The 17729-nt window shown below is 33.5% G+C and overlaps 2 protein-coding genes across 3 annotated transcripts; one reads left to right on the top strand and one right to left on the bottom strand.

The window, feature by feature from the left end:
* Positions 1–1184: 1184 nt before the first annotated feature.
* On the top strand, positions 1185–16872 carry LOC140063630 (NADH dehydrogenase [ubiquinone] flavoprotein 1, mitochondrial-like). Of its 2 annotated transcripts, XM_072110067.1 has the most exons (13): positions 1185–1345; positions 1669–1754; positions 3203–3289; positions 3428–3576; positions 3678–3811; positions 4255–4319; positions 4545–4775; positions 5382–5614; positions 5912–6065; positions 6416–6470; positions 7120–7229; positions 7713–7848; positions 16848–16872. In XM_072110067.1, the coding sequence occupies exons 1-12, from the start codon at positions 1300–1302 to the stop codon at positions 7800–7802; spliced, it is 1440 nt and encodes a 479-aa protein (XP_071966168.1). In that variant the 5' UTR covers positions 1185–1299; the 3' UTR covers positions 7803–7848; positions 16848–16872. The 2 variants fall into 2 exon arrangements, with proteins under 2 accessions (XP_071966168.1, XP_071966158.1); XM_072110057.1 differs by lacking the exon at positions 16848–16872 and having other exon boundaries at positions 7713–8376.
* LOC140045003 (uncharacterized) lies at positions 8463–14151 on the bottom strand. Its single transcript, XM_072089737.1, has 9 exons — positions 13866–14151; positions 13510–13635; positions 12506–12772; positions 12012–12254; positions 11332–11577; positions 9715–9831; positions 9238–9332; positions 8869–8910; positions 8463–8703 (listed from the first exon to the last, which is right to left on the bottom strand). The coding sequence occupies exons 1-9, from the start codon at positions 14149–14151 to the stop codon at positions 8590–8592; spliced, it is 1536 nt and encodes a 511-aa protein (XP_071945838.1). The 3' UTR covers positions 8463–8589.
* Positions 16873–17729: the final 857 nt, after the last annotated feature.

Genomic DNA, 17729 nt, shown 5'->3' with positions numbered 1-17729 from the left:
TAGCAATGAAATCAACTCGACATCATGAATAAAATAATAATAATTTTATAGGCCCTATTAGTATTTGAAAGTTTTTTCCATTAACAGCTATAAACTTATGGCATATAGGCTACTAATATTATGGTATACAATACGTTTGGTAAAGCTTGGTTCCCACTAGGACGCAACGACGTATCGAAGTGCTGTATTGCGTAATCACAAGTGGGAACCGATGACGCAACAGATTTGATTTCACGCAGGCTCTGGGGGGGGGGGGGGCAAACAATTATTGGAAGGGGAATATTCTTACGTTGCATCGGTTGCGTTACGTTGCATCGCTAGTGGGAACCAAGCTTTAGAGTTTTGCCACTTACACCTCTGAACCATGATCATGATGAAAGGCGCGACTATTATGTCTCTAGAATAGATCCGTTCTTCTCTGTCCCGTGTGGTTAATGAATCGATCCTGTTATGATGAATATCAAACAAACAAATAATATAACATATTATAAACTTGTTATACGGCGGACAGACAAAAAGGATATTTGAGATGGAGTTTCGTACGAAAAACGTGTCAATGTTTTAAAACTGTCCAACCTAGAAAGTGCAACTTGTAGTTGGTCTAATTTAGTATACTAAATTAAAATAACTAAAAAAGGTTTATAAAGCTTTGTCTACACTGTTAAACTAGTTAGATGTGACCAAATATGGTAGTGATATGCCAAAATATAGTAGTGGTATGACATCACATTTTGTTGTCACATAAAGTTTGATAGTGTATTTAATGCCGCTAATAAAAATCGATGACGAGTATACCCACAAGCTTAAACTTGATATCTGACAGAAAAATATTCGGCTGTATTTCAAATGGCAGATGTTGGTCTATAATAATCGGCTGCATTATTAACAATATAAAGTATTAAATACTATTTTTTTTATCCACAATTTTCATTTCTATTTACAACAATACAATTTTCAACAAATAACGCCATAAACGTAAGTCACCCGCAAACCCATTATTATTTTATTAATTTATTAAAAAAATTATTTCAAGTAATCTCTACACTGTTCTTATTTTGTGTATTAAACAATCCTTTTAAACTATGTCTAAATTGATTTCATTGTATTGAAAGTTTTATTTTGGGGGTGATAAAGGAAAATACAGTAAATAACAATAATGAGCGCCACCTATAGTTCTCCAGCAAAGCAAAGCTGCTAGAATAAAATGGCCGCAATTAATACGAGAGGCCTAAATTATAATTGTGTTGTTTAGTCAAGCAAAATATATTGAAAACTATAGTATAATCATTATTAGAGGCAATGGCATCATTAAGAAAATTATTACCTTACACAAGAGGAAGTTTTGGTTTGTATACTTTTGTCATTGTTATTGTTTCTTGCCTATTATTAAACGGCCTACGACGTATATGTTGTTGTGGGATGATGTTGGCGTTGTCTTCATTCAGAGGTCTAGGCCCTTTTAGCTGCGCCTAGCCCAATTTTGGTATATAACTAGTATTGCTATTAGGACATAGCATTAGTAGGCTAATGAATGGGTTCTGCCAAAAATGGAAAGACAATTAGGCCTACTAAGTCAATTAAGCAGGTAAAGTGCCTTTTTAACATGAATTTTGAATTTGTTTTCTATATTATTTTTTATATGAGTTGCTCTTTGTCATTTTATAATAGGCTATACAGGATTGTTAAATAGTTCAGGATGTTTAAACTCATTTGCAGTTCGATCCATAAGTACTTCACATAGCTGTAACAATAAGGTAAGATACATTATTATTTTAATAATTAATTAACTCCTTTACAACAATGCTTTCTTTAACTTAAAGATAGTAGTACTAGTAATATTTTTTTAATTTTTTGTTGAATATGCCATTTTAATATCACATAATAGTTATTCACTTTAACCAAAACTGGGTCTAAAAAAAAAATCATTTACCTGAAAAAATGTAATTTAAAGCAAAAATATTTTATAGGTAGGGGGTGCGGTACTCGGACGGTTAACACTATAATGTACACAATTGCTAAAATTGTACATTTAGACAAACTTTTAGAATTTTAATAGAAACTTACAAATATAACTGTAATAATAATTTAGTGTCGCCAAAAACAGCAACTAAATTCATATCTAGAAGGGCCCTGGATTACCTAGGCCTTCAAGGATCGGTACTCGGACGCGTTTTTTGGTACTCGGACGCCCTCAATGTTTTGTTTATATTTCACATTATTTCATTAAAAAAAATTTTTTTTTTTTTTAAATATACAAATATAATCATTTTATTCTTTATATTTACAAAAAATTATTTATAATATTTGATTTTTATAGAGATATTGAATTACTTTAAAAAATGCGATCCACTAATTAATTTTAGTGATTAATTCAATGTTTTTATATATAGCGCCACCTACTGTCCGACTTCTAAAACAGGGGTACCATTTTGGTTCTTGGTATTTGAAGCCCTCTATCAGCCATATCCACGTGTAGCGGCCATTTTTTATTTTTTTAACAACGAAGTAAGAGTTAAGAACCAACTATTAAAATCAAATTTTGGGTTACTTTTACACATTTTAAATAAGTTTGGTGTAGATTTTATAGACCTATGACCTTATAAGTTTCTTTAAAAACCCAAAATCACGTGTGACCTTGAACTTTTCCTTACATAAATTATTGGTTTTAGAAGCGATGTTCATGGAAAATTGTAATTTTTTTTGGTTACCCAGCGACGTGACATCGGTAATGAATAATTCATGAGGAAAAATTATTTGATTGGTCAATATTTTATACATATTCATAAGTAAACAGTGTCACGTGTCCGACTAACAACAATGTCCGAGAAGCGCGCCCTCTACCCTTAATGAGGTTTTTATTAAAATTAACTTTTTTTTGCTTTTTTTATAAGAGAAATAATTTGTTCTGGGTTTTTTTCCACAGAAGTGATTAACTTTTTTAAACTGCAAAATGGCCTAATAAAATTCTGATTTTATTATAATTATCTTCCTTTTTCATGTTTTTGGGAGACAATACATCTTAAGTATTAGCAGTGTATTAGCTGTGTGTTGGTTGCTTATTTAACTTACTTAGTATTACCATGGAGAAATCAGTTAGGAACTGATTTCTCCATGGTATTACTAATAATATTATTATTGTGATTTTTTATTTCTATTCCAATATTTTAAACAATGTTTTTAATAATGTTGTTTTTTTTTTCAGTCATATGGTAATTTAAAGGATGAGGATAGAATTTTTACAAATCTATATGGACGTCACGACTTTAGACTCAAAGGAGCTTTAGCAAGGGTTAGTTATTTTTCAAAATATTTCTCGCCAAGACTGGATGACATACTTAAAAGCATGATAATTTTTTAGAACATACTAAACCGAATGTACTTTAACACTTTATTATTATTATTTATCTCAATGTGTTTATCTCAATAGGGTGACTGGTATAAAACAAAAGAAATTCTTTTAAAAGGTCATGAATGGATCTTAAGTGAAATTAAGGGGTCAGGGTTGAGAGGTCGCGGGGGTGCAGGATTTCCGACTGGTTTGAAATGGAGCTTTATGAATAAACCTGATGATGGCAGGTAACTATGGCAACTAGATGTTTTTTTTTTGTTTTTTTTTTACAATTTATGCCTAGAGTTTCAAACATTCTTTTCACTAAAAAATCTAAACTTTTTTCTAGGCCCAAATACCTTGTTGTGAATGCTGATGAAGGGGAGCCTGGTACATGCAAAGACAGGGAGATTATGCGTCATGACCCACATAAACTAGTTGAGGGCTGCCTAGTAGCAGGCATGTCTATGGGGGCTAGAGCAGGTAAGCGAACACTTTCATGGTTGCCTTGCAGTTAATCAGTAACATAGGGATATGCCATGCAAATTACAACAGGTCTAATATCATAATCGGATGTAGGCTTTACTTTACTAGATGTGTTCTTTTTTGTCATTTGCTGTATAACTTTTTATTGGACTACTTTTTTCTTTGATGTACAGTGTGATAAAATGTTAAACATTAATTTGTATATGAATTGCAATAAGAAAAGGTTTTATGAATTCTAAATTCTTATAACCATTTTATGCTTACCTTGTAAATACAGTTTTGAACTTTGCTTAAAATCAAAATTAGAAGTAGAAGACTTGGCTCATGATTATAAATTAACAGATAAAATGATACACGTAAATACATACTGATAATAGTGTAGTTATTTTGATTTTTAATATATTTTAATTAATTCATATTTACTGAATTGATCTTTTTAGCTTACATCTACATTAGAGGTGAATTCTACAATGAAGGAACCAACATGCAAGTTGCAATTCAAGAAGTTAGTAAACTAATTTAATGGTATTTGTCATAGCATTTCAATGAATTGGACATTTGAGAGTTTATATTATAAATACCTTGATACAATCTGCAGTATCATAGAAAAATTCTATGATACATATCACATGTGTGTATCACAATATTTATAATAATAATATAATTATAAATTACCTCATTGTGGCTTTTTTGGATGAACACCTTGATTATTCAATATATTTTCTATTAGGCTTATGATGCTGGTCTTATTGGAAAAAATGCCTGCGGTTCAGGGTATGACTTTGACGTGTACATGCATCGAGGCGCTGGAGCGTACATATGCGGTGAGGAGACTGCATTGATTGAGAGCCTCGAAGGGAAACAAGGAAAACCCCGATTGAAGCCACCTTTTCCTGCTGACGTTGGCGTGTTTGGCTGCCCAACAACTGTTGCTAATGTTGAGACAGTAGCAGTGGCGCCGGTAAGAGACAAACTAATTCATGAATATTCATAAGCCTTGATAGAATAAATATTAGAATAATATCATAGCCACAATTGTAGTGGAGCTGTAGCTTGGTGGTTAACATGCTAGCCTTCCAATCCCAAGGTCTGGGATTCAATCCTGACCTAGTGCCAGTGTTCAATCCTGAACTAGTGCCAGGGTTGTAACTCACAACTCTTTCAACTCCACTCCCTAACCCTCAAATGAGACTTAGTTTATAAGCATCCATGATAAATTATAAATCGTTATCCAACCTGTAATTGGTAAATTGCTCATTGTTGGATGCGTATGAAATACAAACAAATTTATTTTGATACAAATACATATAATGCTATTGTTCTTATGCTATTGTTATCAACTCCAAAAACACACCTAAAATCTTACCCCAAGGTTTTTTTTTTGCACAAGCGCCACTAGTTTGGAACCAGCTTCCACTCCATATCTGTCAATGTAAATCTCGTATGCAATTCAAGTCACTTCTAAAATCTCACCTTTTACAACGAACGAACGAACAATAATTCTTGTTGGTCTTTTGTGAGACATCACTAAATAGCGCTTTATAAAAGTTTATTATTATTATATAAGGCCATTTGTCGACGTGGATCTTCATGGTTTGTATCGTTTGGGCGTGAACGTAACTCGGGTACCAAGCTCTTCAACATCTCGGGCAATGTAAATGCGCCATGTACCGTGGAAGAGGAGATGTCCATACCATTGAAGGAATTGATTGAGCGACACGCTGGAGGAGTTAAGGGAGGATGGGACAACCTAGCTGCTGTCATTCCTGGCGGATCTTCAACACCACTTATACCAAAACAGTAAGTTTTCTGCTTTAGACATATAAATATACAAAGAGCCCATGTAATTGTCGCATGTGGTGTAAATTTTGAGATAAACCACCAGACAATCGACTTGTGAGGTGGATTTTTAAATTATACCTTAAACCGCAAGCTGATTAACCACAAGATAAGGAGCAATTTGACCTTACTAGTTTATAACTTATATAAAATAACTGAAAAAGTTTTTGGATTTATATTGTTTTATAATACTGTAGGTACACATATATCTTTTATGAATTAAATTCTCAATTATTTTTATTTTCTTTATTTCAATAGCGTTTGTGATGACGTCATGATGGACTTTGATGCATTGGTGGCAGCACAGACCGCTCTAGGAACTGCTGCATTGATTGTTATTGATAAACAAGCCGATATAGTTGACTGCATTGCTAGACTGATAGACTTCTACAAACATGAAAGCTGTGGACAGGTTACGTCATAATCATTTATTTTATTCTTTGCATATAGGAAAAGCCAATAATGGTACAGATATATATTTTGTACTAAATCTGTGAAAAATGTGAATTAATAATAATATATTGTATGTAATGGAATGCAGTAAGTTGATATGATATTTACTAAGATTATTACATAAAAGATGAAATAATCTTGGTAAAATACTTTGCTTCACTCTATTTTCTTCAGACAACATAACTTTTGATGCTGAAACATTCTCAGTGTTTATTGAGCTAATGCAATAGTGAATTTGTTTATTACACAATAACAGTTTCATATATTTCATTCAGTTAAGTAATTGTAAATTGTATAATTGTTTTACAGTGCACACCTTGCAGAGAAGGAATGGGTTGGATGAAACAAGTTATGGATAGGTTTAGTAAGTAAATTTTGTAAACAATGTCAACCATCAATAAACATTTATTTTCTTTGTATGATCTGTATGTGTTTTTTCAGCCCTATTACCAACAAAACTGAATCTGTAGACCATGTCCAGTCCAGTCCAGTTCCAATACACTTGTCAGTGGTGTAATGGCTATGAGTGCTCACTGGCTAAACCCAGGGGCCTAGGAGCTTATGCCCTAAGCAGTGCCCAGTGGAAAATAAGCTGGGTAAAAAAAGGCTAAAAACGCCCCAAGACCTCCAGCATTGAAGGCCACTTGGGGTTCATAAACCAGGGAACTCAGGCCGCTGCATTACGCCACTGACACTTGTTCTTTGAAATCAATTTACAAAGACCCGCTTCACCAATAGTACAGAGAATAATATGTACACACCTATAAACACAAACCCATCATTAATTAAACTTCACACAAATAGGAACCTTGGTCCCCGCAGGAGTCTGATTTATCTGTGCAATTCATCCAATTGTAGACAAATGCAAGATGGAACCAGACATGCCAGTTAGATTTCTGTGAAATATACTACTGTCCAATTTTTTTTTCTTATAGCAACAACAATGGAATATTATGTTACAATATTATGTTACAATATTATTTAATATTAATTATTTGTTTCTTCTGTCATAGTTGTTGGAAATGCTAAGCCAACTGAGATAGACATGTTACAGGAACTAACAAAACAGATCGAGGGCCATACCATTTGTGCTTTGGGGGATGGTGCTGCTTGGCCCGTTCAAGTAAGTTGCCAATGCTTTCTATATTATATATATATACTGTGTATAAAATCAATATGACTGAAAACATTCTTGTCTTTTTGTTATGTTATGTTATCATTGTTATAGAAATATTATTTGTGAATACAGTCTGTTGAGCAATAAAAAAACAACAAAACTAACAATAGAAGCATATAGGCCCTACCTTACCAGAAAGATGTCTTTTTATTATCATTTGTCCTGACAGAGATTTAGTGTTTTTCTATTGAGATCCAGCCATGGATAACCACAACATTGTCATAACCCTTGCCAATATCCAGCCATGGATAATCACAACATTGTCATAACCCTTGCCAATATGTTTATCTCTGATTATTGTATACTGTATATAGAATGAAAGAAATATAGGCCTACTAAAAACTAAATTTCTAAAATTAATTCAAAACAATTTTGACTGTTTATTACCAATATTGGTATCATTAATAATTTGTACTTTTCATTTTGTAGGGTTTAATTCGTCACTTTAGACCCGAACTTGAAACCAGAATGAAAAAGTTCCATGAAACCAAGTCACATGCAACAGCAACCTCGAATTGATCTTTGAACTTTTAGAGAAATTAAAATATTCTAGGCAATGTACATAGTCTGCAATTACTTTAAAAAGATGTGTTTCACGGTGTGTTGTTTGGTTTGGTGACCTCTTCACATTGATTGGGTAATACTGTATATCTCATTAATTAAAAGATTATTTGATGACATTCGTTGTATAGTTTTGAAATCTTACAAAACTCGAGTTCAACGATCGTTACGTGACGCTGTGGTTTGTTGTTATTGTCATTGTGGTTATCTTCAAAGTCTTTCTTTAAAATGGAAGACTTTATAATTAAAATATAAACGCCCTTTTTTTACGATAAACTATTATAGACTGCTAATGCATATAAAACTATTTGTATTAGCTCATCTTTCAGTAAAACAAAACCGTGAATACCGTACTGTAGTGTATAACACAAAGTTCTGTACTGTCATATCACGCGTCACACGAATAATACAGAACGGTAGATACAGAACGGTAGATACAGTACTGTATAAGAATTGTTTTGATATCTACTATCAGCTACCATTTTTAAATGCGTTAGTTAGCGTGCACTTTATTTCCGAGTAATTTGATAGAAGTAGGCCTACTAATTCAAGACGTATAATATTATATAGTAATTATAAGAAAGTTAAAATATAAAATAAAAATATACCAAGTTAAATAATCACCTGAAAACCGAATTTAATTATCTGCTAAAAATGAAAATACATCTCTGGTTTATTCGGTGTAGAGTTGCCTCCATTTTAGTGGTGAAAAACGCCGAACAGAGTGGAAATCCCGAATCCTCTTTTACCGTGTCGTCGGCAGTTGCAAAGTTGTATACGTATGTGGATTGTCATGGACTATGACCGCTGACTCGATGCTCCTTGCGTATTCGTGTAATTCTCGAGTCTCCGTGTGTGCCTTTGCATGAAACAAAACACAGTTAGCGTTTTACAACGTTTCTGCCCTAACAACAACTGTCTGAGTATGAGAAGTAGGCCTACTAGAAATTCAGTATAAGAAATTGTTCAATAATAAGAGTTGAGTGTGTATATAAATTAATGCGGTATATTTTTAGCAACTTACATCAGTTTGTCTTGAATCAGTAATTCTTATTTCAGCTGGTGTCTGTAAGTAAAAGGTAAGTAAACGAGTTATTTTAAAAATGTGCATACTATATTATACGGTAATAATAAAGTAACATTTGCAGTACACGTGTTGCCAAAGAAAATATAAATAAAGTCGAGAATATGTCGACGTTTCCGTGGTTATGCTAAAACCGTCTTCTAAAGTAAGTAATTAATTTGATTTTCTATTTTGTGAAATTTACAAAACTACAATTACGTTAGGCCTATGATGTGAATTAATATTATTTACTAGATCATCTGTTTGGTATATATGCCTACTGTATGATAATAGTTAAAAGAGTAATAATTTCCAAAATATTTTACAAACCCTTTTACACTTCAATGCGATGCCAACCAACACCCCAGTAACAGTGCATGCAAACAAAACTCCTATTATAAGCTCTATCAAACTTAACGAAAAAGCTGTAAAAAAAGATTTGTTATAATTACGTCTTGGGCATGGAAGGAAACTATACAACAAATTGTACCAGGTACTATAATTTTAACATATTTTGCAATTTTATTGAATAGACATAAAACACATTAAATATTTAGAACATCGTAGTATTTAATTATATTTTTATTTTTTTCATAATTTGTTCTTCTTAAAGTCGGGCAAAAGAACGTAGTTTTCATAATACAGTATAAAGAGATTATAAAGCTTGATTAATTACTAAAACATTAATAACGTAGGCATTGACTTAATGACTGAATTATTGCCTGGATTATATTAACATTTTTCTAAATTTTAAGTTAGGCCTATATTTTGATTTTTTTTTCGAAATATTTTTTTCGAATTACGTACAATTATCTTTATTTTCACAATTATCGCCCTCAAAGTTACTCGCACATTGGCATTCTTCTACGTCATTGATTACTTTACACGTTCCACCATTACTACATTGCTTAGTACACATTGATCCTGTAAGAAGAAGTTTGTAGATAATTCAAGCTTAATCTCTGTCTACACTTTCAAACTAGTTTGACAAAAAAAGTGTGATGTGCCAAATATGGTAGTGATATGACCAAATATAGTAGTGATATGACATCATCATGTACATATATATGCATTTTTTTTGTCACATAAAGTTTGATAGTGTAGACAGAGCTTTAGGGCTTGGTTTATATTGATTGTACATGCGTAAATTTGGTTCCTGGTGTTCTCAGTCTTGGAGAGATTGCAAATGCGAGCTTCCAAAATTGTACTCGTCAGAAATATGTACGAGTTATTTTACTTCCTTATTAAAAAAAAGTAATTGTTTATCGTCAGTTGAATCTTCTTTTGTACGGTCATTTTCGTCGTTGTAATTGTCAAACTAGAAACTTACCAACAATTGTTACTATAAATGTACACGATGCCACGTTTCCTGAAAAGTCTGTGAACGTATACGTAACTGTAGTTTCACCAAGATCAAATGTTGATCCAGGTGCGTGTGACCGTGATCTGATTGGAACTGTTCCTGAATTATCCGTTGCTGTTGGTTCTGTCCAGGTTGTTACTCGACTTGGTTCGTTATCGTCGGTTGGTAATGTCAGGTCTTGTGAACAGTCGATAACATTAGGAAAATACGTATCTATATAATGGTGTTATAATACGAAAAGAATAACATAAATCATTTTGTAACGTTGTCATCTATCTTTGCCTTCGTTATGATCGTATCACCTCCAACGTGTTCATTACGGCTTTGACGCGTACCTTACCACCAACGATATATCTCTAAATATGCCAAGTGACACTGCTTGACAAATACAACCCTACTTTCAATTGCGACAGTTGGACCAACATGTTCCTTCATTGGCAAAATAATCGAACGCCGTAAAAAAAGACAGAGGTACCGTACCGGTACCTTTGTAAATACCAGGAACCTAAGATATACTTACCAACAATTGTTACTATAAATGTACACGATGCCACGTTTCCTGAAAAGTCTGTGAACGTATACGTAACTGTAGTTTCACCAAGATCAAATGTTGATCCGGGTGCGTGTGACCGTGATCTGACCGGAACTGTTCCTGAATTATCCGTTGCTGTTGGTTCTGTCCAGGTGGTTACTCGACTTGGTTCGTTATCGTCGGTTGGTAATGTCAGGTCTTGTGGACAGTCGATAACATTAGGAAAATATGTATCTATATAATGGTGTTATAATACGAAATTAATAACATAAATCATTTTGTAACGTTGTCATCTATCTTTGCCTTCGTTATGATCGTATCACCTCCAACGTGTTCATTTACGGCTTTGACGCGTACCTCACCACCAACGATATATCTCTATGTCAAGTGACACTGCTTGACAAATACAAGCCTACCCTCAACCGCGACAGTTGGACAAATGTCCTTCCTTCGCAAAATAATTTCACGCCGTAAAAAAAGACAGAGGTACCGTACCTTTATAAATGCCAGGAACCTAAGATATACTTACCAACAATTGTTACTGTAAATGTACAGGATGCCACGTTTCCTGAAAAGTCTGTGAACGTATACGTAACTGTAGTTTCACCAAGATCAAATGTTGATCCAGGTGCGTGTGACCGTGATCTGATCGGAACTGTTCCTGAATTATCCGTTGCTGTTGGTTCTGTCCAGGTGGTTACTCCATCTGGTTCGGTAACGCCGGTGGGCGATATGAAGCTCAGTGGACAACCGATTATATCAGGAGCATATGTATCTATTCAATAAATAATTTACAAGTTTCTGTCACATAGATTTACAAAGTCATGTGACAGTGCAAACACTAAACACTAAAATGTTGTTATAGGCCTATCATTACTGATGATAGATAAGAATGTGATTAGTTAATATTTAATGACATTGAGAGCAGTGCCATATAATTTAAAACTTATATGTGTTTAGCGGTATTGAAGTTGAGAGAAGAGAAGCTATTGACGTAGTGCGTACTGACAAACAATTTGAATCCTTTAACGTTTTGATGATCTCCGTTATCGATATAATCATATCACAGACAATGTTTTCGTTAATAATGGTATTTAAATATGATAGTAGACGGATCTCTTGATGTCAGGTGACACTACTACTTGACAGCGGAATCCTTCCGTTGACTGTGTTGTAAAACAACATATACTTGATGTTATTAATGCTTACCTATAATTGTTACTGTAAATGTACATAATGCCAGGTTTCCTGAAGGGTCTATAAACCTACACGTAACTGTAGTTTCACCCAGATCAAATGTTGATCCGGAGGTGTGTAAATGAGAGACAGAAATACTTCCTGAGTTATCCGTTGCTGTTGGTTCTGTCCAGTAGGTTACTCGATCTGGTTCGCCGTCATCTGTTGGCAATGTGAAATCTCCAGGACAATTGAATACATTAGGAGCTTCCAAATCTATGAAATACAATTTATTTAATCTACTATTCAAGCACTAACGGTAGGTTTTTAAACCTAAAAATTTTATTAAACAAATATTATCACTGACATCTAATTAATTGTGCACAATATTAGATTATCTAGTCGTCAAAAACCAGGTAGGCCTAGAGTTTTTCCAAAAAGTTTGCTAGTTTACAAATATAATAGGTTACTGCAATCAATTATTAAAGTACTAAACTAATTTATTATAATAAAACAAAACGTCTTACCTGTAACTGTTATAGAAAATGTACACGTTCCAGTATTTCCACTAGGATCTGTTGCTATGTATGTATTAGTAATAGTAGTAGTAAGGCCAGAAATCAAAGCAACTTGATCTCCAATGTCATAGTTTGAGACAATCGATATATCACATTGGTTGTCCTCATCTACCGTTGGTTCAACCCATGATAGCGTTGCAAAGTTTTCATTAGGATCTGTTGGAACTGTTTGATCTGGCGGACAGTAAGTAAATGTTGGACTATCCGAATCATCAACTGAAAAAATGTGAAATAAAATGATAATAATAATATATATTGTTCAAAGATTGGCTGCTAATTTTCAATTATTCTCAATTTCGTGATTCAATATCAATTACTGTTCAGTTTGGTTATTATTTCTTCTTCTTTTTTCCGAGAAAACAATGTTAGTTTGTTGAGGGCCCTATTAAGAGGACATGTGTTTGGGGTCCCGAAGGTGTCTTTAGAGGTTCTATTGTATTTCCATTTTTTAGCAGATAATGTTGTAGAAAATGAAAATGATGATGACGTTTGCAACTATTTGAGTTTATTTGAAAATTAGCAATGAATACATTTAGGTAACCTCTATCATTAAGTGGGTCGTCACTCTACTACTACAGGTCTTACTGACATGATTAGGCCTACCTCGATCCCCCAAAAAAGTAGGATCTCGGAGGTGGTAAATATCGGAACATTTTCTTAACAAATAATAGTAGGTTGTATATTAATTATTAAAGACGTAATTGTAAAGTAAAAACTCGGTACCGTATACCAGTACATTATTTTTTTATTTATTTATCTAATCTGTCTTACTGATTGATTACTAGCATTGATTTCCAAAGTCGTTCAGTAGAGAACATTAACAATATAATAACAATAATTCAGACAACTAACAACATTAACCAATGCAGCACAGGTTTTTAAGATAAAAAATAATAATTGCACCACTACAAATGTTCTTTCTGATAAAGAACTTAGGCCTACAGATTACTCACATATTTCACAAATATAACCGTCAGTATGAGTCCCGTTACACCATATATCATTCCATTCGTGCGTGTCCGCGTGCATGTCAACGCAATCTTCGTTGGCTCGGTTATTTGGTTCACCATCACGAAAGTCTGCGAATTTTATAACAACGTTATTGTTTTTAATTTTATATAAATATGATATGACTTCATCGATAGATAAACATCATTACTTCATCGTCACAGGTCTTACCATATTTATATTCTTGTGCTGTACTATAGATCTACTCCTAATGTATAGCCTCCCCTAAATCGTTTATTTTCAAATGTAAATTGTGTGTTTTAACTTGCAATGATAACAGTAAAAACCTCTTCATTCTTACTTGTATAAGTGGTGATGCATTCAGTAGTGTCTACCCAAATAAATTCTCCTTCTTCATCTATATCTCTATAACCAATATACGCTGAAACCCAATGGTCGTTTGTTGGTAGAGCAATAATAAGTGAACCAACAAAATCATTTTCTGCTTGACTGCTTATCACAACAAGATCACCTCCATGATTCTGGCAGGCTGATCTAGATGTTTGCCAGTTTGTAGGCCTAACGGCAACGAATATGTAACAGCTTCCATCATATGGTGTCCAATCAGCCGGGCAAGCTAAATGCATATAATATAGAAGTGGATTCTATAATACTATGAATTGATAAAACAAATGCATATAGTAGTACAGTAATAAAAAGTATTATTTTTTATTTATGTTAAAAAAATGGTATGGGATCTACTTTTTTAGCACATGACGAAGATACGAAAGAAGTACGGGTTAATTATTTTTGAACAAAGCAAAAATTAGACCTATGAACGCGAATCATTTATCTGATGCGAATGCAACCATTCGCAGCTTAATAACAGTGATTTGTGATTTGATTTGGTTTCAACACAAGATTAAAATGTGAATACAAACAATTTACAAGCAAATCCATTAAATAAGAAACCAAGGATAGCCCATAAAGTAGAAAGAAAAATCAACTTAAATCCAATGAAATCACAACAAACAGAATAAACATACAAATGAAACACGCATAACAATAAAATATGGCAGAAGACATACAATTATAATTAAATATGAGACATTATTTCCAGGTGGAGATTTGCGCTCTCTGAGTGCCATACTAGTTTGTATTGTGTTCGAATGAGATAGCAAGAATTAATGATTAAGATGTAACAATGTAATGTGATAACTTGAGTAGGATTGACGTGGTTCTTGGATCATGCAACGACACACCATAATAGACCTGTACATGATGAAATTTGAAATTAAACTTGCTTAAAAGTCTTAACTTGCACCACTTTATTCATAATTTATAATGTCGATAGTCCCACGTAAACAATAACAAGAAATATTTCTTACAAAAAACGCTGCTCGCTTATGACGTAACAGTTTTAAAGATACATTATCCCTCTGGAAAATATTTTTTATTTCCAATTTGTTTTGAATGTGTCATTTTATTGTCACATAATAGTTATTGTACCTAAAAAAAATGTAATTTAAAGCAAAAATACTTAAATTGTCTGTCAGACAATGGTTTTTGGGTTATAATTAAACGTTTCTTTTCTCTTTTTATACGTGAATAAATATTTTTTTTTGTTACAGAAGTGACTAACTTTGATATAAAAAACAGACTCAATTTCTGTCACTTGCTAAGGTCAAGTCTGGGAGTCACTTCATCACGCCTAGATACTTCAAGTATGAAGTATCCTATTACAAATAAAAACTTTAATAGACTGTTTTGATAATAATTCAATGATTATCTGACAGCGAACAGTATTATAGTCAAATGGGACTCATAAATACCAGAAATGCTTTGGGATTTGTAGTTTTAGCATGACATGTCCTAATAGACTCTTTTCCCAGAGTTTTTTTTGGGTCCAGCAGCTGGGACCTATAAATTATAGTCGAGTTTCCATTTTAGCAAAAACGTCAGTGTCTAGTACTAAAACTGCTGCTTGCTTTCAGCTAAAGAATGAGTCATCTCTTGTGACGTAGCGGGCTAGAGTAGCAGCGTGAAAATCATTAAATGGAAGAAGAGCGGGCGCAAGTTTGTCTATTCTTTGGTCCAGGGTGACTACATCGGATTCTGTATCAAAGAAAAATATATTTTGAATTGCCAACGCTGTATATTAACGATTAACGATTGTATATTACGTGTGTAACAAGACTTTCTAGCGGTGTAGTAGCCTATCATCAGTTACAGTTGGTACCGTCCACATGACCGACGCTTCATTTGAATTAGGTTCTGTATTTTTTTCGATATCTGACGAGCAATTTAACCATACGGGAGGAGTTTTACAAAAGCAGTGTGTTTATTTTTGTCATAAAAAACGTAGATACTCGTATTATATTTATAGAAACATAGCTGAACGAATAAAAAGAATCTTACCTGCATACACATTACATACAGTTAGGCTTAGCATAATGTAATGCAACAAAGTCGGCATCTTTAGGCCTACTTTCCCTTTTGTCTAATAACAAACTAATTATTGAAGAAAAAAGACGCTACACATAGGCTATTTGTTATATAATCAGCTTACACTATAACATCAACCATTCCACTGGCGTTTAGAAATAATAGGCCGTACGGTTCATGTACGTTAATCCTAGCATTGTAATTTCTTTTTGCATTAATTTTAGATTTATGTTCATATTTAAATTTTTTTTAAATTATACCCAATACATGAACGTATGCATGGACGATTACTTTGTCCACAATATAACATTTCAATATTTCTCTCTCTATCCGCGCTCTCTCAGGTATGGTGAAGTGACAATGTTCACCGGATTAATTATTTACTTACAGTCTAGTAAGGGTGGTTCCCACTAGCGACGCAACGTAACGCAACCTACGCAACTTTAAAAAATGCCCTTCCAATAATTGTGTTTGCCCCCGCCTGCGTGAAATCAAATCTGCGATGTTTCAGCACTGTTGCGTCGTCGGTTCTCACTTGTGATTGCACAATACAGCACTTTGCGTCAAAACGTCACTGCGTTGCGTTCTAGTGGGAACCACGATTAATAGTGGTTAGTTAGCCGAACACACGTTAGAATCCGTTGAAAACCACCTACCTCCTCGGCGTTACTCTGTCCTCAAACACCTCAAACCTAAAGCGTGGTTCCCACTAGAACGCAACGCAGCGACGACCCAAAGTGCTGTATTGCGTAATCACAAGTGGGAACATCACAGGTTTTTTTTTTACGGTAAATGGTATGGTAAACTTGATTAAGAAGTCACAAGCAACATCAACCTCGAGTTGATTGAACTTTTAGAGAAATTAAAATATTCTAGGCAATGTACATGTACAATGTACAACAGTCTGCAATATACTTTAAAAAGATGTGTTTCACAATGTGTTGTTTGGTTTGGTGACCACTTCACATGGATATGATAATATCTCATTCATCTTATTGTGTTAATAAACTGAGATGGTAAGATTATGACTTTATCGGAAACGTTTTTTACATAGTTTTTAAATCTTGACTACACAACTTTCCAGTTTGATGATCGTTACGCGATGTGATCATCATTGTTATTATATCGCATCATCATTATTTTCGCACACATCCTCAAATGAAATAATAAATACAAAAAACAATTCATTTTTTATAAATCTGTAATGTTAAACTACAAACGCAGATTAAACAATTTGTATTATCGATCACCCATCACCAAACCAAAAACGTCATTTTTACGATATTGTCTTTACTTAAATTGGAGAAATATTAAATTAAAAAACACAAATTCGTTCATTTATAAAACAAATAGCTGTTTCTCACGTTGTCGCACGAATAATACAAACCGACTGATTCTTTATTATAATTATTATTATTATATGGATTGCTGTTGTCAAACGTATGCAACAATACTATACTTCTTACCACTAGAGGGTGAGCTCGCTTCGCTCGCTCCCCCTCTAGGAAGTGTAGACGATGGTTCTCGGAATGATAATGTTCTCCTTATACATTTTCTGTCGGTTACCATTATTGAAAATGCTTGACATTCGTAAAACTAAACTACTTTGTTTCACAGTGTTTTAGATGATTAATAACATTTTAAAGTATAGTTTTTATTGTTTGGTAGGGCCCTTTGGGGAGGCGGAGGTCATTTGAGGGAGGTGCTTATTCGAGAGATATATGTTAAATTTTTTAGTTTTAATAATAAGCAATCGATCCACCAAAGCTCGTGGATCCCA

Source organism: Antedon mediterranea, chromosome 1, assembly GCF_964355755.1.
Source record: "Antedon mediterranea chromosome 1, ecAntMedi1.1, whole genome shotgun sequence".
Classification (NCBI taxonomy): Eukaryota; Metazoa; Echinodermata; class Crinoidea; order Comatulida; family Antedonidae; genus Antedon; species Antedon mediterranea.
Note: the sequence above shows the minus strand (reverse complement) of the source record. Positions and strands in the feature narration are given on the sequence as shown.

Bases quoted from the DNA above. Each gene is read 5' to 3' on its own strand.
- LOC140063630 (XM_072110067.1), top strand. From the start codon at position 1,300: ATGGCATCATTAAGAAAATTATTACCTTACACAAGAGGAAGTTTTG. The intron at 4,320-4,544 runs GTTAGTAAACTA...ATTTTCTATTAG, and splicing joins TGCAAGTTGCAATTCAAGAA to GCTTATGATGCTGGTCTTAT. The intron at 5,615-5,911 runs GTAAGTTTTCTG...TTATTTCAATAG, and splicing joins ACACCACTTATACCAAAACA to CGTTTGTGATGACGTCATGA.
- LOC140045003 (XM_072089737.1), bottom strand. From the start codon at position 14,151: ATGCATTTAGCTTGCCCGGCTGATTGGACACCATATGATGGAAGCTGT. The intron at 13,636-13,865 runs GTAAGAATGAAG...TAAAATTCGCAG, and splicing joins ATGCATCACCACTTATACAA to ACTTTCGTGATGGTGAACCA. The intron at 12,773-13,509 runs GTGAGTAATCTG...ACATTTTTTCAG, and splicing joins CGGTTATATTTGTGAAATAT to TTGATGATTCGGATAGTCCA.